This window comes from Trachypithecus francoisi, unplaced genomic scaffold, assembly GCF_009764315.1.
Source record: "Trachypithecus francoisi isolate TF-2019V2 unplaced genomic scaffold, Tfra_2.0 Lachesis_group20, whole genome shotgun sequence".
Lineage (NCBI taxonomy): Eukaryota > Metazoa > Chordata > Mammalia > Primates > Cercopithecidae > Trachypithecus > Trachypithecus francoisi.
Genome location: NW_022681466.1, coordinates 49,844,577 through 49,871,877, shown reverse-complemented (window position 1 = coordinate 49,871,877; position 27,301 = coordinate 49,844,577). Strand labels below are relative to the sequence as shown.

At 44.8% G+C, this 27,301-nt stretch overlaps 1 protein-coding gene across 2 annotated transcripts in view; it reads right to left on the bottom strand.

Moving 5' to 3' along the window:
* Positions 1-27,086, bottom strand: part of UTP6 (UTP6 small subunit processome component) — a 40,496-nt gene extending 13,410 nt beyond the window's left edge. For both annotated transcript variants that reach the window (XM_033184278.1, XM_033184279.1), the window contains exons 1-14: positions 26,883-27,086; positions 24,356-24,440; positions 19,419-19,460; positions 19,089-19,181; positions 16,889-16,936; positions 16,397-16,460; positions 13,424-13,542; positions 11,316-11,393; positions 9,757-9,838; positions 7,888-7,969; positions 5,327-5,511; positions 3,456-3,535; positions 2,996-3,073; positions 17-196 (exon numbers count right to left, since the gene is read on the bottom strand). In XM_033184278.1, the coding sequence (XP_033040169.1) occupies positions 17-196; positions 2,996-3,073; positions 3,456-3,535; positions 5,327-5,511; positions 7,888-7,969; positions 9,757-9,838; positions 11,316-11,393; positions 13,424-13,542; positions 16,397-16,460; positions 16,889-16,936; positions 19,089-19,181; positions 19,419-19,460; positions 24,356-24,440; positions 26,883-26,974 (1,308 nt within the window). In that variant the 5' untranslated portion in view covers positions 26,975-27,086. The remainder of the gene's footprint in view (positions 1-16; positions 197-2,995; positions 3,074-3,455; positions 3,536-5,326; positions 5,512-7,887; positions 7,970-9,756; positions 9,839-11,315; positions 11,394-13,423; positions 13,543-16,396; positions 16,461-16,888; positions 16,937-19,088; positions 19,182-19,418; positions 19,461-24,355; positions 24,441-26,882) is intronic.
* Between the last annotated feature and the right edge of the window lie 215 nt (positions 27,087-27,301).

Sequence of the window (27,301 nt, the reverse complement as noted above, 5' to 3'; positions counted from 1 at the left end):
GATCCAGCTCACTGACCTGGGGTTTCAGATGCACAAAGGCTTCTTCAAAAAGCATGGCTATGTCAGGACTCTTTGACTCAATCAGCACCCGCAGCTTCAGCTGCCACATTGTCCCAGAGTCTCTAAACAATTCAGTTCCAGCTACTGCCACTTCCAGAGCTTCCCTCAGGAATTTATGACACAGCAATGAAACAATCTAGACAAGATGAAGGATGACTGATAAATTAATTACTGAAACCCAAACAATCTATGTAAATGGAGACAAATAAAAACCTCATTTGAGGCAAGAATTTCACCAACCTTTCCACTACAATTTAAAATAAAAAAGAGGCCACGCATGGTGGCTCATATCTGTAACCCCAGCACTTTGGGAGGCCGAGGCAGGCAGATCACGAGGTCAGGAGATTGAGACCATCCTGGCCAACGTGGTGAACCCCGTCTCAACTAAAAATACAAAAATTATCTGGTTGTGGCGGTGGGCGTCTGTAATCCCAGCTACTCAGGAGGCTGAAGCAGGAGAATCGCTTGAACCCAGGAGGTGGAGATTGCAGTAAGCTGAGATCACGCCACTGCACTCCAACCTCAGCGACAGAGCAAGACTCCATCTCAAAAAACAAACAAACAAAAGAAAAGAGCTATGTGATAATTTATAGGTATCAAAACAAATTTTCCATGGCTGTTAAACAGGCGCAAAGTGAACAATTTAGAATTTCTCCTCTTTTCACTGCTCCTACCCATGAGAGTTATCCAAAAACAGGGGAGACGTAAAAACCAGAGAACATAAATAATTTAGACTGTAAGTTAGGTGTGTGTTTTCTTTTTCTGGAGACGGAGTTTCGCTCTGTAGCCCAGCCTGGAGTGCAGTGGCGCAATGATCTCCACTCACTGCAACCTCCGCCTCCCAGGTTCAAGCAATTCTCCTGCCTCGGTCTCCCGAGTAGCTGGGATGACAGGCGCCTGCAGCCACACCCAGCTAATTTTTTGTATTTTAGTAGAGATGGGGTTTCACCACGTTGGCCAGGCTGGTCTCGAACTCCTGACCTCAGATGATCTGCCTGCCTCGGCCTCCCAAAGTGCTGGGATTAAAGGCATGAGCCACCATACCTGGCGTAAGTTTTTCATAGAACAGTTCATGACCAGGCGTAGTGGCTCACGCCTGTAATCCCAGCACTTTGGGAGGCTGAGGCAGGCAGATCACCTAAGGTCGGGAGTTCCAGACCAGCCTGACCAACATGGAAAAACCCTGTCGCTACTAAAAATACAAAATTAGCCAGGCATGGTGGTGCATGCTTATAATTCCAGCTACTCGAGAAGCTGAGTCAGGAGAATCACTTGAACCCAGGAGGCGCAGGTTGAGGTGAGCCCAGATCGCGCCATTGCACTCCAGCCTAGGCAACAAGAGCAAATCTCCATCTCAAAAAAATAATAAATAAATAAAAACAAAACAGTTCACTATGCTAGAACACATGCTCACCCAACAGAGGATGAAAATTAACAAATAGGCCAGGCTCAGTGGCTTACACCTGTAACCCCAGCACTTTCGGAGGCCGAGACAGGCGGATCACCTGAGGTCAAGACCTCGAGACCAGCTTGGCCAATATGGTGAAACCTTGTCTCTACTAAAAATACAAAAATTAGCCAAGTGTGTTGGCGCACACCTGTAATCCCAGCTACTAAGGAGGATGAGGTGGGAGAATCACTTAAACCTGGGAGGAGGAAGTTGCAGTGGGCCGAGATCATGCCTACACTCCAGGCTGGGTGACAGAGCAAGACTCTGTCTCCAAAAAAATTTTTTTTAATTATTAAATACAAAATCAGTATTTGTGGGGTGTCAAAGAAACAGGTATATTCATTCAGACTTGGACATAACATAAACTAATGCAATTTTTCCGAAATTCAATTTGACAGTTTGTAGCAAGAGTCATGAAAGTGCTCAACGCTTCGATTTGGGACTTTTACATTAACAAATGTGGGCCAAAAAATACACGAATGAAAGGAAATCTTACCTGTTCAAAATGCTTATATCTACATTATTTGAAAAAGAGAAAAAAAAAAACCTAAAACCAATCCAATTGTACAAATTTTTGAAACATTAAATGGCAGTATATAATTAGTATATTCAGCAAGCATTTTTATTGCACACTATATATGCTAGATTCAATAGTGAGCAAATCAGGTACATTCCCTACCACCCATAGAGCCTCCAGTCTAAGAGATGAAACAGTTTGATATCTTTCTTCTGACAGAAAATGAATCATCTAGGCTGGGCATGGTGGCTCACGCCTGAAAGACCAAGTTAGAAAACCAGGCACAGCCAGGAGCGGTGGATCACGCCTGTAATCTCAGCACTTTGGGAGGCTAAGGCAGTCAGATCGCTTGAGGTCAGGAGTTCAAGACCAGCCTGGCCAACATAGTGAAACTCCATCTCTACTAAAAATACAAAAATTTGGCCAAGCGTGATGGCTCACGCCTGTAGTCCCAGCACTTTGGGAGGCCGAGGCAGGTGGATCACTTGAGGTCAGGAGTTAGAGACCAGCCTGGCTAAGATGGTAAAACCCCGTCTCTACCAAAATACAAAAATTAGCCAGGTGTGGTGGCATGCACCTGTGATCCCAGCTACTTGGGAGGCTGAGGCAGAAAAATCACTTGAACCCAAGAGGCAGAGGTTGTAGTGAGCTGAGATCGCGCCACTGTGCTCCAGCCTGTGGAGAGTGAGACACTTGTCTCAAAAAAAAGGAATGGGTGGTAAAACAAACCCAAATTATGACTCTTGTTCTAAGTGTTTTTCATTATATAATATTCCTCCCTTTGCTAGTACAGATTTCATTTTTAGCATATGCCAAATACTGGCAAACACATATAAACACACTTTATATACCAAACTCCCGAATGGCCTTCATCTTAAGACTATATATATTTAAAATATGACTGTGGCACAAAACAACTGGAATAAGGTATTTCTAACTGGCAGAAAATATTTTCTCCACGTCCTTACCAACTGCTTGTATTGGCATTCTGACAGAAGCTTCAGTTCATGTGCCTTCCTGAATGAAGTCATGGTTCTTTCCAACCTCTGAAAACAGAAAAATCCCTCAGTTCATTACAAAGATCCCAGCAAGGGCCTCTGGCCTCTGACATGAACAAAAGCAGTTTTGCGCATTTCTGAGAATTCAAAGCTGACTTGCTCCTGCATGGTGCTTTCACTTATGAATAGATGCACTAGGCAGCTGCACCGAACAGAGCCCAGTCACATGAGAGCCCCTCCTAACCTGGCAGCAAACCAGACTCAGACCTTTAGAATAACTCGTCGCCCACAAGGAGAGAGAGAGTGGCTAAGCATACAAGTTCTCAGAAGCTATGCTAGACACCAAAAGAGCTGTGCTTCTGTTCTTCTTTCAGAAGACAGTCACTATCTAGTCAACCACTGTAACCATGTAACCATGTAACAACCTCACCTTCCCTCTAAGGAACCCACTATTTGACTTCTTAGTAAATCTTTCCAAGCAAAAGGTGATGTAACACTTCCACATGGCCTCTGGAAAAGTCAAAGATTATGTTGATCAGATCACTTAGTTCAACATCCATCACATCAAAGTTATTAAAAGAGAAGGAAAAAAACAGTCATCATACATCTTTTCTTCGAGGGGAAAACTCTCTTCTGAAGAAGTTTAAATTAGCCTGATTTTAAAAAGTGTTATTTTGACTACAACCAATAAAACACCTCAAATATTGGGGGAAAACAACTGAGTAACAGCTTACATATAAAAATTGAAAGCCTTATCTAGGTTATATATCCCCTCTGCCTTTTTTCTACATTATTACAAAATAAAAATTAAATCACTATCAAAAGATAATTAAGGGCCGGACACAGTGGTTCACGCCTGTAATCCCATCACTTTGGGAGGGTGAGGCAGGCAGATCACTTGAGGTCAGGAGTTCAAGACCAGCCTGGCCAACATGGTGAAACCTCATCTCTACTAAAAATACAAAAATCAGTGGGGCATGGTGGCATGCACCTGTAATCCCAGCTACTCGGGAGGCTGAGGCAGGAGAATTGCTTAAACCCGGGAGGAAGAGGTTACAGTAACCTGAGATCATGTCACAGAGTGAGACTCTGTCTCAAAAAGAAAAAATAAATAAATAATTAAGGACGTCAGTAATCCTAGCACTTTGGGAGGCCGAGGCATGCAGATCGCTTAATTCCAGCAGTTCAAGACCAGCCTGGGCAACATGACGAAACTTCATCTCTACAAAAAATACATTAAAATTGGCCTGGCGTGGTGGTACGTGCCTGTAGACCCAACTACTCAGGGGGCTGAGGTGGGAGGACTGCTTCAACCCAGGAGGCAGAGGTTGGAGTGAGCTGCAATCGTGCCACTGCACCCCAGCCTGGGTGACACAGCAGGATCCTGTCTCAAAAAAAAAAAAAAAAAAAAAAGGTAATTAAGGAATAATAATTTAAGATTCCTAGGAATTATTTCCTAAGTTTCCCCCAAAATAAATGAACGTAAATACCACTACTATGGAGGAAGGTCATAAAAGCTCCATTACCATGAGAGAAAGACCAAGTTAGAAAGCCAGGCACGGCCAAATGCAGTGGCTCACGCGTGTAATCCCAGCACTTTAGGAGGCCAAAGCGGGCAAATCACCTGAGGTCGGGAGTTCAAGACCAGCCTGGCCAACATGGTGAAACTCCATCTGTACTGAAAATACAAAAATTAGCCGGGCATTGTGGCACACACCTGTAATCCCAGCTACTCGGGAGGATGAGGCAGGAAAATCGCTTGAACCCAGGAGGCAGAGGTTGCAGTGAGCCCAGATTGTGACATTGCACTCCAGTTTGGGCAAGAGTGAGACTTTTTGTCTCCAAAAAAAAAAAAAAAAGCCAGACGCAGTGGCTCACACCTGTAATCCTGTAATCCTAGAACTTTGGGAAGCCGAGGCGAGTGGATCACCTGAGCTCAGGCGTTCAAGACCAGCCTGAGCAACATGGTGAAACCCCGTCTCTACTAAAATACAAAAAAATTAGCTGGGCATGGTGGCAGGCGCCTGTAGTCCCAGCTACTCAGGAGGCTGAGGCAAAAGAATTGCTTGAACCCGGGAGGCAGAGGTTGCAGTGAGCCAAGATCAAGCCACTGAACTCCAGCCTGGGTGACAGAACGAGACTCCGTCTCCAAAAAAAAAAAAACAAAACAGAAAGCCAGGCACATCATAATTATACTAGAGAGATCCCCAATGTTGATTTTGGCAATGGGAACAGGAGCTTAAGTTTCACACTCAGGGGTACTATTCCTTCTATATCACACCATGGTTTGGTGAAGTTCACCTGTTGGCAGAGTCTTCACTGCCTCTTCATATACAGCACAGCATCTCTCCTCCTTCCGGCCGACCTCCACTGCTTTGGCTTGTTTCGTTGTGGGCTGCTCTTCTCCTGTCTGTGACTCAATCTCTAATTCTCGCCTTGCCACATAATCCCAAGTAAGAGGATCATCTGTGTGTAGAGTCTGAAGACTGAAAAATACGACTTACCTGTATCTATCCCACAACAAGAAACTAACTCAGAATATCAGAGAAACAGTCACCTATGCTTAAAAAATCTACACGGGACATCCCTGTAACAACTGCAGTACCATAAAAACTATTTCCCAGGCCAGGCGCAGTGGCTCACGCCTTGTGGAGACCAGAACTTTGGGAGTCCGAAGTGGCTGGATTACCTGAGGTCAGGAGTTCGAGACCAGCCTGACCAATATGGTGAAACCCCATCCCTACTAAAAATACAAAAATAAGCCAGGCATGGTGGTGTGTGACTGTAGTCCAAGCTACTAGTGAGGCTGAGACAGGAGAGTTGCTTGAACCCATGAAGCGGAAGTTGCAGTGAGCCAAGATCGCATCACTCCAGCCTGGGTGACAAAGCGAGACTCTGTCTCATAAAAAAAAAAAAAAAAAAAAAAAAAAAAAAAAAAAACAGGCCAGGCGCGGTGGCTCAAGCCTGTAATCCCAGCACTTTGGGAAGCTGAGGCGGGTGGATCATGAGGTCAGGAGATCGAGACCATCCTGGCTAACACGGTGAAACCCGTCTCTACTAAAAAAATACAAAAAAAGGCCGGGCGCGGTGGCTCAAGCCTGTAATCCTAGCACTTTGGGAGGCCGAGACGGGCGGATCACGAGGTCAGGAGATCGAGACCATCCTGGCTAACACGGTGAAACCCGTCTCTACTAAAATATACAAAAAATTAGCCGGGCGAGATGGCGGGCGCCTGTAGTCCCAGCTACTCGGGAGGCTGAGGCGAGAGAATGGCGTAAACCCGGGAGGCGGAGCTTGCAGTGAGCTGAGATCCGGCCACTGCACTCCAGCCTGGGCGACAGAGCGAGACTCCGTCTCAAAAAAAAAAAAAATACAAAAAAAAAAAAAACTAGCCGGGCGAGGTGGCAGGCGCCTGTAGTCCCAGCTACTCGGGAGGCTGAGGCAGGAGAATGGCGTAAACCTGGGAGGCGGAGCTTGCAGTGAGCCGGGATCCGGCCACCGCACTCCAGCCTGGGCGACAGAGCGAGACTCCGTCTCAAAAAAAAAAAAAAAAAAAATTTAATGGTGCGGTGACGCAACAACAGCTCACGGCAGCCTCAACCTCACAGGCTCAAGGGATCCTCCCACCTCAGTCCTGCAAGTAGCTGGGACTACAGGCTGTACACAACACCACACCCAGCTAATTTTATTGTTATTTTTGGTAAAAACAGGGTCTCACCATGTTGCCAAAGCTTACAAATAATTGTAAAACCATATAATCAGACATTAAAGAATAAAATTACCAGCCATGTGTAATGGCTCACATCTGTAATCCTTGCACTTTGGGAGGCTAAGGCAGGAGGATCACTTCAGCTCAGGAGTTCAAGACCAACCTGGGTAACATAGTGAGACCTCATCTCTATAATTAAAAATGTAAATAAATAAAAATATAATAAAGAAATAAAAAGAATTACCAGCACTCAACTATAAACATATAACTCTCATTTTATGGATAAATGCCAAGAAAACAGAATTTACAATTTTATATAAGCTTTAGATTTTTTTTTTTATTGAATAAACTATTTCCCCCAATAAGTGAATCAAAGAACTTAATCAGGAAGATACTTTTTTTCTGAGACATGGTCTCATTCTGTGACCCAGACAGGAGTGCAGTGGCAGGATCACAGCTCACTCCAGCCTCAACCTCCCGGACTCAGGTGATCTTCCCACCTCAGCCTCCAGAGTAGCTAAGACTATAAGAATGCACCACCATACCTAGCTTATTTTTGTAGAGACAGGGTTTCACTATGTTGCCCAGGCTGCTCTCAAACTCCTGAGCTGAAGTGATCCACTTGCCTTGGTCTCCCAAAGTGCTGGGATCCCAAAGTGTGAGCTACCACACTGGGCCAGGAAAAAATTTTTTTAACATAATATGATATTAGGTTTTTTTTGTTTGTTTGTTTGTTTGTTTTTGAGATGGAATTTCACTCTTGTCGCCCAGGCTGGAGTACAATTGTGGGATCTTGGCTCATTGCAACCTCCACCTCCCAGGTTCAAGCGAGTCTCACCTGACTCAGCCTCCCAAGCAGCTGGGATTACAGGCATGTACCACCACACCCAGCTAATTTTGTATTTTTAGTAGTGACAGGGTTTCACCATGTTGTTCAGGCTGGTCTCGAACTCCTGACCTCTAGTGATCCACCCACCTCAGCCTCCCAAAGTGCTGGGATTACAGGTGTGAGCCACTGCACCCGGCTAATATTAGCTTTTATTTCAGGGATTCAGTGTGGTATCTTCTTTCTCTTCTACTAAATATCCAACCTCAAACCCTTAATCTCAAGATCAGAAATAGATATATTCACCTTTCTACTAATGTTACTTACTCATCATAAATCTCTTTTTGTAGATCTTTGGCAAAGTCAAATAGCTGTGCAACTGAAAGCAGTGACACGTGAAATTCTGCACCTAAATTTAAAAAGCAAGGAAGGAGAAGTTTATTGCCAATAAGAGTCACTTTACTTTAAAAGTAGCATTCTCCTCATGTACTGGAGTTAATCTTTTTGTTTTTTTAAATGAGAAATAGAACAAAATAGGACAAAAGTCATCCCATAGTCCCCTCACCTCAGGGTTTGTTAATATCTTTGTTAATATCTTTGAAGTATTCTTCAATATATTGTTAATATCTTTGAAGTATTCATAAAAAAAGAACTAATTTTCAACTCCCCACATTATTTAATTACTCCATGAGAACTTACTGAGGCTGGGTGCAATGGCTCACGCCAGTAATGCCATCACTTTGGGAGGCCAAGGCAGGAAGATCACTTGAGCTCAGGAGTTCAAGACTAGCCTGAACAACATGGTGAAACCTCATCTCTACTAAAAGCACAAAAATTAGCCAGGCATAGAGGTCCATGCCCAGCTACTCAGGAGGCTAAAGTGGGAGAATCGTCTGAGCCCATGAAGTCGAGGCTACAGTGAGCCATGATTGTACCACCACACTCCTGCATGGGTGACACAGTGAGACCCTGTCTCAAAAAAAATAAATGGAAGGATAAATGACTACACACTGGGTACAGTGTACACTGCTTGCTAATGGGTGCACCAAAATCTCAAAAACCACCACTAAACCTGTTCCCCAAAAACCTACTGACATTTTCATTTTTGTGAGATGAAGTCTCGCTCTGTTGCTCTCTCAGCTCAGTCACTGCAACCTCCACCTCCCAGGTTCAAGCGACTCTCCTGCCTCAGCCTCCCAAGTAGCTGGGATTATAGGCACCCACCACCACACCCAGCTAATTTTTGTATTTTTAGTAGAAACGGAGTTTCGGCCGGGCGCGGTGGCTCAAGCCTGTAATCCCAGCACTTTGGGAGGCCGAGACGGGCGGATCACAAGGTCAGGAGATCGAGACCATCCTGGCGAACACAGTGAAACCCCGTCTCTACTAAAAATACAAAAAACTAGCCGGGCGAGGTGGCGGGCGCCTGTAGTCCCAGCTACTCGGGAGGCTGAGGCAGGAGAATGGCGGGAACCCGGGAGGCGGAGCTTGCCGTGAGCTGAGATCTGGCCACTGCACTCCAGCCTGGGCGACAGAAAAAAGAAACGGAGTTTCACCTTGTTGGCCAGGCTGGTCACGAACTCCTGACCTCAAGTGATTCACCTGCCTCGACCTCCCAAAGTGCTGGGATTACAGGCATAAGCCACTGCACCTGGCCCAAACCTATTGAAATTTAAGGAAAAAAAATGGGAGTAGAATATAAATTTTAAAAAGAGACTTATGCCGGGCGTGGTGACTCACGCCTGTAATCCCAGCACTTTGAGAGGCCAAGGGGAGCAGATCACCAGGTCAGGAGTATGAGACCAGCCTGGCCAACGCAGGGAAACCACGTCTCTACTAAAAATACAAAAATTAGCCAGGCAGGGTGGTGTGTGCCTATAGTCCCAGCTAGTTGGGAGGCTGAGGCAGGAGAATCACTTGAACCCAGGAGGTGGAGGCTGTGGTGAGCCAAGATTGCCCCACTGCACTCCAGCCTGGGCAACAGATCGAAACTCCATCTCAAAAAATAAGTAAATAAGTTACTGAAATGTTCAATTATAGCGTAGGAAAAATAAGTATTTTCTGAAAGAAACAGGACACTATTCCTACAGAGTTTTATATACATTCTACTGGAAAATTTCAAAACTAGGTAAAGGTCTTCATTAGGAAAAGAATGTTTCACTTTCCTACCAAAAATAATGTTCAAAAGATACCTACCTTTAATTATGCTTACAGAATTTTTGTAGATGATCCGTGCCAACTCGCCCTTAAGGATTTCTTCAGAATAATCAGGATGCTCCTAAAGAGTGTTATATCAAATGTAACTTAACAGGTAATACAAGGAGGAAAAGCACTAGGATGGAAATTAACAATCCTAGACTATCTGTGCCATATGACCAATGGCAAATCATGTCTCTCTCTCCAGGCCAGTTCCCTCACTTGTAAAGTGTGCAGCTTGAACAAGATCACTGATCTTCCAACTGTGTTCTCTCAGGCTCCAAGAGTGGTGGCAAGATCACACAGCTTAAGGCCTCACTCTCCACTTGGACCAAAACAGGTCAGATTTTACATGTCTTATTTGCGCTTCTGTGTAACATTTTATTTGAATAAAAAAGTCCTGGCCTGGCGCAGTGGCTCGCGCCTATAATCTCAGCACTTTAGGAAGCTGAGGCGGATGGATCACTTGAGGTCAGGAGTTCAAGACCAGCCTGGCCAACGTGGTGAAACCCCATCTCTACTAAGAATACAAAAATTAGCCAGGCGTGGTGGCGGGCGACTGTAATCCCAGCTACTCAGGAGGCTAAGGCAAGAGAATCACTTGAACCCGGGAGGCGGAGGTTGCAGTGAGCCAAGATCGTGCCATTGCACTCCACCCTGGGCAACAAGAGCAAGACTCCATCTGAGAAAAAAGTTCTAAGCTGGAAACCACAATAACAGACAATAGCAAAGTTTCTTCTCAGCTCTAACATTCTAAATCTTTTAATTATTCTGTCACATAAAAAAATTATATAAAAAGGGAAGAAAGAAGGCCAGGAAACCACACATTTCACAACCTTTCTCAAGCTCCTTGAATCCATTAATGTATCACTTTATGAGATCATACAGTGTTAAAGAATAGCATTTGGCTATTCTGTAAGTAACAATTTTGAGGACCACATTAATTAGTCCAAATATCTATTTTTATAGCATAAAGCTTCACTTTCCTAAGTCCACTTATAATTAACACTAACTCATCTGGAAGTTTCAAAATTAACAACATTAAACATTAAATCTTGAACCAGGAGGCAGAGCTTGCAGTGAGCCGAGGTGGTGCCACTGCACTCCAGCCTGTGTGGCAGAACAAGACTCTGTCTCAAAAAAAAAAAAAAAAAAAAAGAAAAGAAAAATATAGGCCGGCGCGGTGGCTCAAGCCTGTAATCCCAGAACTTTGGGAGGCCCAGACGGGTGGATCACGAGGTCAGGAGATGGAGACCATCCTGGCTAACACGGTGAAACCCCGTCTCTACTAAAAAAAATACAAAAAAACTAGCTGGGCGAGGTGGCGGGTGCCTGTAGTCCCAGCTACTCGGGAGGCTGAGGCAGGAGAATGGCGTAAACCCGGGAGGCGGAGCTTGCAGTAAGCTGAGATCCGGCCACTGCACTTCAGCCTGGGCGACAGAGCGAGACTCCGTCTCAAAAAATATATATATATATTCCAAATATTTTCTCTTACTCCTAAGTAGGCTCAAAATGCTATACATTGTTAGCAAGTGAGAATAAAATAATTAGAACCTTACCACATCCATACTGGCTTTTTCAAATTCTTCCTTCTCTTTCCTCAGTTTTTCTGCATGCATCAGCTCCATCCTAAAGTACTACAGAAGGGAAATAAACTGAAAATCTTTGGAGACGCTTTTTTAAATTTTTTTGAGACAGGGTCTTGCTCTGTCACCCAGGCTGGAGCGGACTGGTGATCACAGTTCATTTCGGCCACAAATTCCTGTGCTCAAGTGATCCCCTTGCCTCAGCCTCCTGAGTAGCTAGGATTAGAGGCACGTCCCATCACACTCAGATAATTTTTTTATTTTTATTTTTTGGAGAGACAGGGTCTTACTATGTTGCTGCCTGCCCTCAAACAACTGACCTCAAGTGATCCTCCTGCCTCAGCCTCCCAAAGTGCTGGGATTAAAGGCATGAGCCACCACATCCAGCCTTAATTTTCATTTAAGAATTAAATTGCAGGTTGGGGATGCCTGTAATCCTGACACTTTGGGAGGCCAAGGTGGGCGGATCACTTGAGGTCAGGAGTTTGAGACCAGCCTGCCCAACATTGTGAAACCCCATCTCTACTAAAAATACAAAAATTAGTGGGGCATGGTGGCGCACACCTATAATCCCAGCTACTTCAGGGGCTGAAGCAGGAGAATAGTTTGAACCCCGGAAGGCGGAGGTTGCAGTGAGCCAAGAACACACCATTGAACCCCTGCCTGAGTGACAGAGTGAGACTCCATCTCAAAAAACATAATAATAATTAAATAGCAGTTTCTCTTTTATCCTGACAAATGACTCAAACAGTGCAGCTTCCAATACATCCTTTCTATTATCTGGGATTTTCTAAAGCTTGGCCCTCAAATGTTCTAGGGCACCGTCCATAAGGGAGTAAGACCCCGAAGAGAGAAAGGAAGTAGTGCCAGGTATCTATCTCAAGAAAGGGAGACAGAAAGAACGTGGAGAAAAGAGGAAGACAAGGCAAAGAAGCCAGAAGAGGGCTTCTTTGGAGAACCAAGGGAACAAGGGGAAAAAGAAAAAAAATAAAAACAAAAGTATAAAGAGGCTAAATCCGGCTCTCAACTAAAAAAATGTTAGAGTCTAGTTCCCTATTCCTTCCAACCACAGGAAGGAGATGGGGGTTCTAACCTCTCAACTAACTTAGAAGCTGCAGTGTCAACACCTACCACTGGCCAAAAAATAAAAAGATGTTTTTCCCTGGCTGGGCATGGTGGCTCACGCCTGTAATCCCACCACTTTGGGAGGCTGAGGTGGGTGGATCACCTGAGGTCGGTAGTTCGAGACTAGCCTGCCCAACAGGGCAAAACCCCATCTCTACTAAAAATACAAAAATTAGCCGGATGTGATGAGGGGCCTCTGTGATCCCAGCTACTTGGGAGGCTGAGGCAGGAGAATCGCTTGAACCCAGGAGGTAGAAGTTGCAATAAGCCAAGACTGGGCCACTGCACTCCAGCTGGGGCAACAGAGCGAAACTCCATCTCCAGAAAAAAAAAAAGAAGTTTTTCCTTACCCACACCTCCACACTTATTCCTAGCCTCCATAAATTGAAGCCTTTTTTATTTAACAAAGAATACACGGGCCAGGAACAGTGGCTCACGCCTGTAATTCCGGCACTTTGGGAGGCCAAGGCGGGCAGATCACGAGGTGAGGAGATTGAGACCATCCTGGCAAACACGGTGAAACCCCATCTCTACTAAAAAATACAAAAAATTAGCTGGGCGTGGTGGCGGGCACCTGTAGTCCTAGCTACTCGGGAGGCTGAGGCAGGAGAATGGCGTGAACCTGGGAGGCAGAGCTTGCAGTGAGCCAAGACTGCGCCACTGCACTCCAGCTTGGGTGACAGAGCGAGACTCTGTCTCAAAAAAAAAAAAAAAAAAAAAATATATATATATATATATATATATATATGTATGACCAGCCTGGCCAACAAGGCAAAACCCCATCACTACTAAAAATACAAAAAATAGCCAGGTATGGTAGCGGGCACCTGTAATCTCAGCTACTCAGGAGGCTGAGGTATAAGAATTGCTTGAATCCAGTTAAAAAAAAACAATATATGTCTCCAGAGGACCAAACTGAGACATCACCATCTCATCCTATGTGCACACACACTTACTTCTTTATAAAGTTTTGCGCACTCTGGATGAAAGCGCAGTGCCCGAAGAAAGAGTTGCCTTGCGCTTTCTGAAGACAATCGATCTTCCATTTCCCATTTGGCTGCCATAATCCACAAAGCTGTAAGTGAAAAAACATCAGATTTCAATAAATTAATCAAGTCAGACAAGAAAAGAACCAAATGATCCAATTTTAATACTCACACATTTTTTCTTTTTTTTGAGATGGAGTCTCACTCTGTCGCCCAGCTGGAGTGCAGTGGTGCGATCTTGATTCGCTACAAGCCTCGCTTCCCAGGTTCATGCCATTCTCCTGCCTCAGCCTTCTGAGTAGCTGGGACTACAGGCGCCCACCACCATGCCCGGCCAATTCTTTTTTGTATTTTTAGTAGAGACAGGGTTTCCCCATGTTCGCCAGGATGGTCTCGATCTCCTGACCTTGTGATCCGCCCCACTTGACCTCCCAAAGTGCTGGGATTACAGGCGTGAGCCACCGCACCCAGCCTACTCAAACAATTTTTTTTAAAAACCCTTAACAAAAGGGGATGCAGTTCCCACAGACTGTTTCTAACTGCAAAGCTTGGTTACATTATCTAAAATTAGAAACAGTACTCTGAAGCAAATAAGTAAATGATAACAAATGTTAATTTAGAGGATGAGTACCTAAGTGTCTGTTACTATATTTCCTCAGCTCAAAGGACATTATTGTAAGTCACATACAATTTTTTTTTTTTTTTTTTTTGAGACAGGGTCTCGCTCTGTTGCTCAGGCTGCAGTGGCACAAACACAGCTCACTGCAGTCTCTACCTCCCAGGATCCCACCTTAGCCCCTCAAGTAGCTGGGACCACGGGCACACGCCATCACGCCCAGCTAAATTTTGTAGTTTTTGTAGAGACAGGTTTTCACCACATTGCCCAGGCTGGTCTCAAATTCCTGATCTCAAATGATCTGCCTGCCTCGGCTTCCTAAAGTGCTGGGATTATAGACATGAGCCACTGTGCCTGGTCCACATACAAATTTTAAAGGTAGTAAAATGCCAGAAAAAGGCCAGGCACAGAGTCTCACACCTGTAATCCCAGCACTTTGGGAGGCCGAGGCAGGCAGATCACTTGAGGTCAGGAGTTTGAGACCAGCCCGGCCAACATGATGAATCCTCGTTTCTACTAAAAAATACAAAAAAAAATTAGCCGGATGTGGTGGCACCCTCCTGCAGTCCCAGCTATTAGGGAGGCTGAGGCAGAAGAGTCACTTTAACCTGGGAGGTGGACGCTGCAGTGAGCTGAGGTCGCACCACTGCACCCCAGCCTGGGCGACAGAGAAAGACCCCATCTCAAAAAAAAAAAGGCCAGAAAAAACTGCTTATCTTACAATGAATGAATTATTTTTTGCTCTTTTTTCAATATTTAGAGAAATTCTAGGGCCAGGAACAATGGCTTACTCCTGTAATCCCAGCACTTTGGGAGGCTGAGGTGAGCAGATCGTTTGAGGTCAGGAGTTCGAGACCAGTCTAGCCAACATGGCAAAACCCCATCTGTACTAAAATACAAAAATTAACCGGGCGTGGTGGTGCACATCTGTAATCCCAACTACTTAGGAGGCTGAGGCATGAGAATCACCTGAACCCAGGAGACAGAGGTTTCAGAGAGCCGAGATAGTACCACTGCACTGAAGCCTGGGCAACAGAGGCAGGACTCTGTCTCGAAAAAATAAAAAACAAAATAAATTCTAATTCGTAATTTTCTTTAAAATCCTTTATCCTTCTATATGGGAAATTAACCCTGAGTTAACATTCTAGCTATTTCCCTAGAAACTTAACAAAGGTCAGCTATCTTAACAAGCAATATTGCTTTTGTTAAAAATGACGCCTGGCTGGTAACCACACTTGGAATAGGAGGGTCAGCAATGGTGGCAAGAAATTCCGTTGAGCTTTCTTGAACATGTGACTCTTAAAATTGAGCATGACCCTTCTAGGATCTGTAGAAGCCACGCCCATCCATGGGGCTTCTAAGCCAGACTGGATCCCCTACCCACTGATATGATCTCATCTCCTCATACCTGAACAGTCACCTTAGGAACCAGAGGCTACCTGCATTCTGCTAAGAGCATTCTGCAGAAGAAACATACCTAAGGCTATCCTGCTATATTTCTGAGTAAACTGGTAGCAAATGTCGTCTATTTGAGTCTTGCGTGGTGTAAGATGTCTGATTAAGCCTAATACCCTGAGAATAGGTACTGAGGCCTCTCCACTATCAACTAGACCATTTATACGTTATTCACAAGAGAAATATTTCTTTTACAAAACATGAGTCTACCCTGTACCAGCACTCTTCTAAAATTTATATTGGTCTTTTCCCCTTTAAGCTTCTAAAATTCCTCAGATTTGACTGCCTCCAAATAAAATGTCCCTCAAAGGACTCAAAAGTTTATTTTGCCATCACCTAAAAAGAAATACAGTCTGGACGGGCGTGGTGGCTCACGCCTGTAATCCCAGCACTTTGGGAGGCCGAGCTGGGTGGATCACGAGGTCAGGGGTTCAAGACCAGCCTGACCACCATAGTGAAACCCCATCTCTGCTAAAAATACAAAAATTAGCTGGGCGTGATGGCAGATGCCTGTAATCTCAGCTACTCAGGAGGCTGAGGCAGGAGAACTGCTTGAACCCGGGAGGCGGAGGTTACAGTGAGCCGAGATTGCGCCACTGCCCTCCTGCCTGGGTGACAGAGCGAGACTCCATCTCAAAAAAAAAAAGAAATACAGTCCTTCTTGCCTGCAGATACAACACCTAGGACAGTAACTAGTTTATAATGGGCAGGGGTGAACTATGAGGCAGCTATGTCAGTAACAAAAACTGCTGAGACCGACTGCCTAAGCTCAAGTCCTCAAAATAATCTCTTAGATTCATCAAGTGAAATAAAATCCAAAATGGCTTGAGTCTAAATAAAATGCAGAAAAATTGACAAAGATTTCACCATACCTGGCTTGTTGGAATGAATCGCCAACATGGCAGAGAATACCTTGCTAAGTTGAGTTTTAGTAGCCTGTAAAAAAGGAAAATATTTCTACTTCCTGCACAGATAAATCATTGCTCTTACTCGCTAAGTAATGTGCACCCTAACTTTACCAACTGTAAAATCCAATGAAGCATGACATGCTATTGCTAGGGACACATAAACGAACACAGACCCTCATAATTTTCTACCTCAATTAAACCACTAAACACTTTAAATCTTTTTTTTAAACATCAGCTGTATTGAACCAATACACGTAAAAATTATATTCTTTTCAACTGACTTGGAAACTATTAAGAGTCATTTAGATATCCAATGTTATATTGATGTTCCGCCTCCTTGGGTTCTTTTTTCATTTATTAACCCTACACTTCAGGAAAAACCTCTGACATGAAGCTTAAAGGGCAGATTAACAAAAATATGGCCAGAGGAAGCAAGACATGCATGGCTTTACTCACCCACTTCTTACAAAAAACCACATAGGAGAGCCAAAGTTGAACATCATCCTGCAAGAAAAGCAATGTAGTAAGCTGAGCGAATTTGACCGTTACATATAATACATCTTCGCATTAATTAGCTTTGCTAAAAACAAGTAGATTTCAGGTTGGGTGCGGTGGCTCACGCCTGTAATCCCAACACTTTGTGAGGCCAAAGTGGGAGGATCACTTGAGGTCAGGAGATCGAAACCAGCCTGGCCAACATGGTGAAACCCCACCTCAACAAAATTACAAAGATTATTAGGAGGCCAAGGCAGGTGGATCCCTTGAGGTCGGGAGTTCAAAACCAGCCTAGCCAATATGGTGAAACCCCGTCTCTACTAAAAATACAAAAAAATTAGCCGGGTGTGGTGCAGACCCCTGTAATCCCAGCTATTCGGGAAGCTGAGACACGAGAATCGCTCGAACCCGGGAGGCCGAGATCATGCCACTGCACTCCAGCCTGGGCAACAGAGGGAGGCTCCACCTCAAAAAAAAAAAAAAAATTAGCCAAGTATGGTGGTATGTGCCTGTAATCCCAGCTACTAGGGAGGCTGAGGCAGAAGAATCACTTGAACCTAGGAGGTGAAGGTTACAGTGAGCTGCCGAGATTGTGCCACTGCACTCCAGCCTGGGTGACAGAGCAAGACTCCACCTCAAAAAAAAAAAAAAAAAAAAAAAAAGCCAGGCACAATGGCTCAGGCCTGTAATCCTAGCACTTTTGGAGGCTGAAGCAGGTGGATCACCTGAGGTCAGGAGTTTCGAGACCAGCCTGGACAAGACGGCGAAACCCTGACTACTAAAAATACAAAAATTAGCCAGGTGTGGTGGCTTGTGCCTGTAGTCCCAGGTACTGGGGAGGCTGAGGCAGAAGAATTACTTCAACCTAGGAGGCAGAGGTTGTAGTGAGCCAAGATCACACCACTGAACTCTAGCCTGGGCGACAGAGTAAGATTGCATCCCAAAAAAAAAAAAAGCAGGTTTCAGAAAATTCAATCACCTCTCATCCTATCTGGCTTTCCCTCACAAAGGCCTCAGATCTCTTAACTATGATAATTCAATCTTTCCCCGAACTCCCACTCACAGTGCCCCAAAAAAACTTTGTTATCTATCCAATTTGTTTTTTTTGGTTGTTTTTTTTTTTTTGAGGCAGAGTCTCGCTCTGTCGCCCAGACTGGAGTGCAGTGGCGCAATCTCGGCTCACTGCAAGCTCCGCCTCCCGGGTTCACGCCATTCTCCTGCCTCAGCCTCCCAAGTAGCTGGGACTACAGGCGCCCGCCACCTCGCCCGGCTAGTTTTTTGTATTTTTAGTAGAGACGGGGTTTCACCATGTTAGCCAGGATGGTCTCGATCTCCTGACCTCGTGATCCACCCGTCTCGGCCTCCCAAAGTGCTGGGATTACAGGCTTGAGCCACCGCGCCCGGCCCTATCTATCCAATTTGTTTAATGCAGTTCTTAAAGGATCTCAATCTGGGTAGCAATACAAAATTTGTCATTCCCAAGAATCCAAAATACTTCTCATATAATATATCCAATCCCAAAGAGTCCTGTAATCCCAGCACTTTGGGAGGCTGAGGTGGGCAGATCACTTGAGCCCAGGAGTTCGAAACCAGCCTGAGCAACATGACAAAACCCTGTGTCTACCAAAAATACAAAAATTAGCCAGGCATGGTGGCATGCGCCTGTGATCCCAGCTACTGGGGAGGCTGAGGTGGGAGAATCGTTTGAGCCTAGGAGGCAGAGGTTGCAGTGAACTGAGATCACTCCACCGTACCCTAGCCTGGGCAACACAGTGAGACCTTATCTCAAAAAAAAAAAAAAGAAAAGAAAAAAAATCAAGTTTCTGAGGTATTGCCCCTACATTACCATTTATCTTCAGGCTCTAAGTCTTCAGTATACTCACAAATATATACAAATATCTCCCAAATTTCCAATCCTTAGTAATGTATCAAATACACTATTTTCAGCAGTGTCCTCACAGAATAACTATAAGGTAATAAGACCAATTTTCTTACTGGTTTGCTAAGTGGCTCAAAAAATGTTTTGAGCAATGATACCATCATTAGAATAAGTATAAAGATACCCAAGATAAAAATAGAAAACTGCAGTTGAATTCCTAATACAATATGTATAATACTTATCTTCACATCTCATAAAATTAAGGATGGCCTGATCACTTACTTTCCATTTTGCTGAGGCACGCTGGAAAACACCTTGTACCCGGTGTACAATAGAATTCTCAATCTCATCCTTCTTAAATGAATACCCAATGCGCTAAAGGGGGACATAAAAAACAAAGCCTCAGCTTAATCACATTTGTCCAAAACAGCATTCCTACTTGACCACTGAGTGGTACTGATGAAGCAAACAAATAATTACAAATATCCATTACAGGCATGTCACCATACAGTTTTATCAACACTGTCTCCCAAACACAAGTCCTAACTATACCGTCAGTCATACTGCTTAGTTCTGTATTTTTTTCCAATTTCTAGAAAATCCTCTACTTACTGTTCTTCTTCTCTGGATCAGCTCCAAAAGATTAATTTCATACTACGAATGAAAAACATACAAAAAAATTAGAAGCTAGAAAATCTAAAACCTTTTAGATACTGGAAATGTAGTTAGTCATAAAACAAAACTCAAGAATATAAAATAAAAAATAATGTGCTATCACATAAGTATAATTTACAATAAATGTCTAGAATTCACTTAAATTCACTTAGCTATAAAACTTAAACAAAATAATTAACAAGCTTATAATTACATGCTTCACTTAAAAATTATTCCATGAAATATTTCAAGCTTATAAAACACCCCATGCAGCTACAATACAGCTACATCAAAACCTACATTGCACTACATTTGCTTCAAATCTTTTTTTAGAAATAAAACAGTATAAAAATGAAGCCACCTATGTACCCATCTCTGATTCTACTCTTCTCCCTCTCCAGAGGCAGGAATTATCTTGACTTTGTTATCATTCCCAAACATGATTTTGAACTTTATTACAATGATGTCTTGAATGCTTTTAAATTTTACATAAACGGTATCATGCTACATCTATCAACCCATAGGTTGTTCGTTGTTTTTTGCTTGTTTGAGACAAAAAAAACAAACACTCAGGAGGTGGAGGTTGCAGTGAGCCGAGATGATGCCACTGCACTTCAGCCTGGGTGACAGAGCGAGACTCCATCTCAAAACAAAACAAAAAAAGATTTGCTCTTATGATGAATATAAAGCAGTCCTAAAAAGCAGGACTATAAAGCAGTCCTGGTTTTTTTTGTTTGTTTTTTTAAGATGGAGTCTTGCTCTGTCGCCAAGGCTGAAGTGCAGTGGCAAAATCTAGGCTTACTGCAACCTCTGCCTCCCAGGTTCAAGCAATTTTCTGGCCTCAGCCTCCCCAGTAGCTGGGATTATAGGCATGTGCTACTATGCCTGGCTAATTTTTGTATTTTTAATAGAGATGGGGTTCCACCATGTTGACCAGGCTGATCTCCAACTCCCAACCTCAAGTAATCCACCTGCCTCGGCCTCCCAAAGCGCTAGGATTACAGGCGTGAGCTACCGTGCCCAGGCCCTACACCTGGTTTTAATCTTTATTTAAATAATTACTGATGAGGCTGACATCTTTTCATAAGTTTAACTACAAGTGATGTTTCCCCTTTGCGACTTTCACATTCACATGATTTGGCCATTTTTCTTTTCAGTTGTCATTTTCTTCTCGATTTACAGTTCTTTATACATGCATATATGTAGTTCCAATTTTGTGTTGCAAATATTTTCTCACATTTTGTGGCTTGTATTTTCACATTATTTGTCATGTCTTTTTTGCATAGAAAATTTTCTTTTTTTTTTTGAGACAGGGTCTCTATCACCCAGACTGAACTGCAATGGCACCATCATGGCTTGCTGCAGCTTCCACCTCCCAGGTTCAACTGATCCTCCCACCTCAACCTCCAGAGTAGCTAGGACTACAGGCGTGCACCACCATGCCTAGCTAATTTCTGTATTTTTTTGTAGAGATGGGGTTTGCCATGTTGCCTAGGCTGGTCTTGAACTCCTCAGTTCAAGCGATCTGCCTGTCTTACAGTGAGCCGCCACGCCCCTCCGGAAATTTGTATTTTGAACACAAATCAATCGATCTTTTCTCCTATGGTTTGTGCTTTCACAGTCTCATTTAGCTTTAAGAAATCCTGGCCGGGCGCGGTGGCTCAAGCCTGTAATCCCAGCACTTTGGGAGGCCGAGACGGGCGGATCACGAGGTCAGGACATCGAGACCATCCTGGCGAACACGGTGAAACCCCGTCTCTACTAAAAAATACAAAAAACTAGCCGGGCGAGGTGGCGGGTGCTTGTAGTCCCAGCTACTTGGGAGGCTGAGGCAGGAGAATGGCGTAAACCCGGGAGGCGGAGCTTGCAGTGAGCTGAGATCCGGCCACTGCACTCCAGCCTGGGCGACAGAGTGAGACTCCGTCTCAATAAAAAAAAAAAAAAAGAAATCTTTTGGCTGGGTACACTGGCTCAAGCCTATAATCCCAACACTCTGGTAGGTCAAGGCAGGAGGATCACTTGAGCCCAGGAGTTCAAGACCAGCCTGGGCAACATCAAGAGACCCTATCTCTACAAAACATAAGAAAATTAGCCAGCCATCTGGCACAAGCCTGTAGTCCTATCCACTTGGGAGGCTGAGGCAGGAGGATCACCTGAGCCTAGAAGTTTGAGGCTGCAATGAGTGATGCTCGCACCACTGCACTCCAGCCTGGGCAAGAGTGTGAGTATTACTTGAAAAAAAACAAATTATATTTTTGACATAATATGGTCTTGACTCATTTTGAGTGAGCAATCTACTCATAGGACCTCTTTCAGAAACAATAGCTTAGTCAAGGTTCATATATCATTTGTTCAGCTGTCTTTTGAAATCTAAGCTCAAAACTTCTAGTCTTTTTTTTTTTTTTGAGATGCAGTTTCACTCTTGTCGCCCAGGCTGAGAGTGCAATGGCACAATCTTGGCTCACTGCAACCTCCACCTCCTGGGTTCAAGCGTTTCTCCTGCCTCAGCCTCCTGAGTAACTAGGATTACAGGCGCCCACCACCATACCCAGGTAATTTTTGATTTTTTAGCAGAGACGGGGTTTCCCCATGTTGGCCAGGCTGATCTCGAACTCCTGACCTCAGGTGATCTGCCCACCTCAGTCTCCCAAAGTGCTGGGATTACAGCATAAGCCACTGTGCCCACCCAAAACTTCTAGTCTTATAAACATTTCATCTTGTTATTGGTTCTTTCCGAATCCTGATTTCATCATCCAACATATTAGCTATTCTCCCCCATTGGAAAATTGATCTGACATGATTTATCTTTATTCAAACCTTCCATGCATTTACAAAACGAAAAAATCTTGCAGCACACCTCTTTCCAAGTGGACAGACAACGGATAAACAAGTAGTAACTTTTCAATTCTCTACAATCACCGAATTCACTCTCCTCTATCTTGCTCACCAAGAGGCAAATCTCTTGCTGAAGTCCTGATACACGCTATGTCTCTGACAATCTCTGATCTACAAACCCAGTAGAAAAAAAAAAAAAAAAAAATGAAAAGAGAGAGAGGGGAAAAGTAAGTTCAGTTTGGCAAGGACTAAAGTCTTAGTGGAGTAATGCTATTCCCAATGTTACTCCTGTTCAGAAATATCTATCTAATGCACCTTTCTGGAATTTTAGAAAAAAATAATTTTTTTTTTTTTTTTAAGACGGAGTCTCACTACGTTGCCCAGGTTGGAGTGCAATGGCGTGATCTTGGCTCCTGCAACCTCCACCTCCCGAGTTCAAGCGATTCTCTTGCCTCAGTCTCCTGAGTAGCCAGGATTACAGGCACCCGCCACCATGTCCGGCTAATTTTTGTATTTAGTAGAGATGGGGTTTCACCATGTTGGTCAGGCTGGTCTTGAACTTCTGACCTCAAGTGATCTGCCTTCCGTGGTCTCCCAAAGTGTTGGGATTACAGGTGTGAGCCACCGCGCCCAGCCTAAAAATTTTTTTAAAAATTGATGTTGGCCAGGAGCGGTGGCTCCCACCTGTAATCCTAGCACTTTGGGAGGCCGAGGTGGGTGGATCACGAGATCAGGAGTTCAAGACGAGCCTGATCAAGATGGTGAAACCCTGTCTCTACTAAAAATACAAAACTTAGCCTGGCATGGTGGCAGGCGCCTGTAATCCTAGCTACTCAGGAAGTTGAGGCACAGAACTGCTTAAACCCGGGAGGCAGAGGTTGCAGTGAGTTGAGATCACACCACTGCACTCCAGCCCGGGCAACAAGAGCGAAACTCCATCTCAAAAAAAAAAAAAAATGATGTTAAGCTAATCATTCTAGAAGTGATTTTAAATTTGTGAAGGGATGGGAGGCTGAGGCAGGAGAATCACTTGAAGCCAGGAGGCAGAGGTTGCAGTGAGCAGAGACTGTGCAACTGCACTCCAGCCTGGGTGACACAGAGAGACTCCATCTCAATTAATCAACCAATCAATCATTTGTGAAGGGATTAAAGTAAGGCTAAGGCCGGGCATGGTGCCTCATACCTGTAATCATAGCACTCACTTTGGGAGGCCAATGCAGGTGGACTGCTTGAAGCCAGGAGTTCAAGACCAGACTGGCCAACATGGCAAAACCCAGTCTCTACTAAAAGTAGCTGGGCGTGGTGCCACACGCCTGTAATCCCAGCTACTGGGGAGGCTGAGACTTAAGAACCACTAGAACCCGGGAGGTGGTGGTTGCAGTGAGCCAAGATCGCACCACTGCACTCCAGCCTGGACGAAAGAGCAAGACTCTTGTCTCAAAAACTAAACAAAACAAAAGAAAGACTAGGCCCGGTGGCTCACAAACAGTTGTAATCCCAGCATTTTGGGTGTGGGAAACATGCCAAAACCCTGTCTCTACAAAAAACACAAAAACTAGCCAGACATAGTGTCACACACCCGTAGTCCCAGCTACTCCAGAGGCTGAGGTGGGAGGATGGCTCCAGCCCAGGACGTGGAAGCTACACTGAGCCATGATGGGACCACTGGATTTCAGCCTGGGTGAAAGGTGAGACCCTGCCTCAAAAATAAGTAATAAAATTATTAATTATTGGTCGGGCATTGTGGTTCACACCTGTAAGCCCAGCACTTTGAGAGGCCAAGGCGTGGATCCCTTGAGTTCAGGAATTCCAGACCAGCCTGGGCAACATGGCAAAACCCAGTGTCTACCAAAAAGTATAAAAAATTAGCCAGGCAAGGTGGCATGCACCTGTGGTCCCAGCTACCCAGGTGGCTGAGGTAGGAGAACTGCTTGAGCCTGGAAGGCAGAGGTTGCAGTGAGCAAAGATCACACCATTCACACCACTGCACTCCAACCTGGGTGACAGAGTGAGACCCCATCTCATCAAAAAAAAAAAAAAATTATTAATTACACACTTACTTGAACATAATTGATAAAGTCTTCCTTGAAAAGGGTTCTTCTCTGGATTTTGTACTCTAGATCAGAAGCCTTCTTAATGATAGCCCTGAGGAGAAAACCATTTAAACTTCACTTGAAAACTGCAAAAATTAAATGTTTAACTTTATTTTGAATATATCTAAAACACGTTTTTCAAAATACAAAATTCCTAGAGTTATCCTTCATAAGAAAATACAGGCGGGGCGCGGTGGCTCAAGCCTGTAATCCCAGCACTTTGGGAGGCCGAGACGGGCGGATCACGAGGTCAGGAGATCGAGACCATCCTGGCTAACACGGCGAAACCCCGTCTCTACTAAAAATACAAAAAATTAGCCGGGCGAGGTGGCGGGCGCCTGTGGTCCCAGCTACTCAGGAGGCTGAGGCGGGAGAATGGCGTGAACCCGGGAGGCGGAGGTTGCAGTGAGCTGAGATCCGGCCACTGCACTCCAGCCTGGGCGACAGAGCAAGACTCCGTCTCAAAAAAAAAAAAAAAAAGAAAATACATTGGCCGGGTGCAGTGGCTCATGCCTGGAATCCCAGCACTTTGGGAGGCTAAGGCGGGTAGATCACGAGGTTAAGAGATTGAGGCCACCCTGGCCAACACGGTAAAACTCCATCTCTACTAAAAATACAAAAATTAGCTGGGCGTGGTGGTGCGCACCTGTAGTCCCAGCTACTCGGGAAACTGAGGCAGGAAAATTGCTTGAACCTAGGAGGTGGAGGTTGCAGTAAGCCGAGATCGTGCCACTGCACTCCAGCCTGGTGACAGAGCGAGACTCCATCTCAAAAAAAAAAGAAAAAAAAAGTATTCTCTTACACAATTACTTTTGTGTTCTTAAGGGTATCAGGATGTATTTTTAAACTTTCAGGAAAATCATCTTAATCAACTCCCAAAACCAATGACATTCCCACCAGCAAAGCAAACATAATTAATAACTTTATACCATTTATGCATGGTATTTTTTTCTTCTTTTTTTTTTTTTTTTTTTTGAGACAGTGCCTCACTCTGTCGACCCAGACTGGAGTGCAGTGGCAAGATCACAGCTCACTGCAACCTCTGCCTCCTGGGTTCAAGCGATTCTCCTGCCTTAGCCACCTGAGTAGCTGTGACTACAGGCGCCTGCCACCACGCTCGGTTAATTTTTGTATTTTTAGTAGAGATGGGGTTTCACCACATTGGCCAGGCTGGTCTCGAACTCCTGATCTCACGTGATCCACCCGCCTCGGCCTCCCAAAGTGCTGGAATTACAGGCGTGAGCCACCGCGCCCGGCTGGTATTAATAAAGACTTCTTTTGCACCGAGTTCAGGTCACTTTGATTTTAATAATAAATCTCTTTCTGAAATTCCTCTTATTTCTGAGTTCTCAACATGTAAATTTTTTTTTTTTTTTTTGAGACGGAGTCTCGCTCTGTCGCCCAGGCTAGAGTGCAGTGGCCGGATCTCAGCTCAATGCAAGCTCCGCCTTCCGGGTTCACGCCATTCTCCTGCCTCAGCCTCCCGAGCAGCTGGGACTACAGGCGCCCACCACCTCACCCGGCTAGTTTTTGTATTTTTTTTAGTAGAGACGGGGTTTCACCGTGTTAGCCAGGATGGTCTCGATCTCCTGACCTCGTGATCCGCCCGTCTCGGCCTCCCAAAGTGCTGGGATTACAGGCTTGAGCCACCGCGCCCGACCAAATTTTTTAAAAATTCTAAATTGTGTCTGCCCTAAAAGGTTTATTACTACGAAGGACTTATGGGAGAAGATTCAGAGTCCTTAGCTAAGGAGAGAACACATGACAAGCACACTTTAGTAGAATTTAATGCAAGATGTGCAAGACAGGTGTCTTTAGTAATGGTAACAATAACATTTACTGAGCACTTTCTAAGCATCCACACTGCTATGTTCTGTGTTTCAGTAACGAATGCTTACTTTGAAGCTCTGAGTCGCATTACTACATTCAGACGTTGCAAAACAAAGCAACAATCACAGAAACCATTAAAAACTACTAAACATAATTTTAACACGCAACTGAATGTCTACTATGTGCCAGGCGCTGTGGTTAGGCTCTGGAGTAGCATATGAAACTGATTTCAACGGTCCTCACCTTCAGTCTAGTTAGAAACTTATTCACTCCCGCTGCACTCTGTTCCCATCCCTAGAGCAGTACAAGCTACTGCAATCACCTTACAGTACACTGTTATCAAAATATTTAGTCTATCTCCCCCACAACATACAGCCCAATTAGCTCCTAATGAGCAGGAATCCTGGGTTTAATTACCGTTAACGACCCTAAGACCCGGCTCCATGAAAGGCCTGTCAATATGTCAGATGGGTAAGTAGACGGACGGATAACCTTGCAACGAATGAGAAATTAATTCTAGACATCACCGAAAAACGGAAATGGGCTTCCGCCACGTTAGGAAAAATAAACACAGGTCGAGCGTCCCCACAGCTGGCCCCTGCCACACACTCCCAACCTCCCCTCAGGCCGCCTTAGCTCTTCCCTCTCCCCAACCCTCTCTCACTTAATCTCCGCATGACTGAACAGTCCAATGCGCTCCAGCTGTTCCAATTCCGGGAGCCGATCTTCTATGCGCTCCTGAATTATCTCTGCCATGAGGTCCAAACTCTACAACCCCGTGGGGAGCTCCTAAACAGCTAACACGAGTAGGAAGCTCCCGATTTCAGGTTCGGAGATCCGGTCGTAACGCGCTCCTTAGGTCCCGCCTTTTCCGCTTCCGCATCCTCCGCAGTGGGGGAAGGCCCTACAGTGGCTTCAACAGCCACTGTCCCCTCCCTGTGGCCGATTGTGGGATTGCAGCGAGAATCCCCCCTGGTCTTGGGCCGGACGACTCTAGCGGACAGGAGTTGAGGGGCGGGGCTAGACGGGAGGCGGGGCTAAGTGCGCGCGCGCCGCTAGACTTGGACCGTGGTCGGGAAAAGC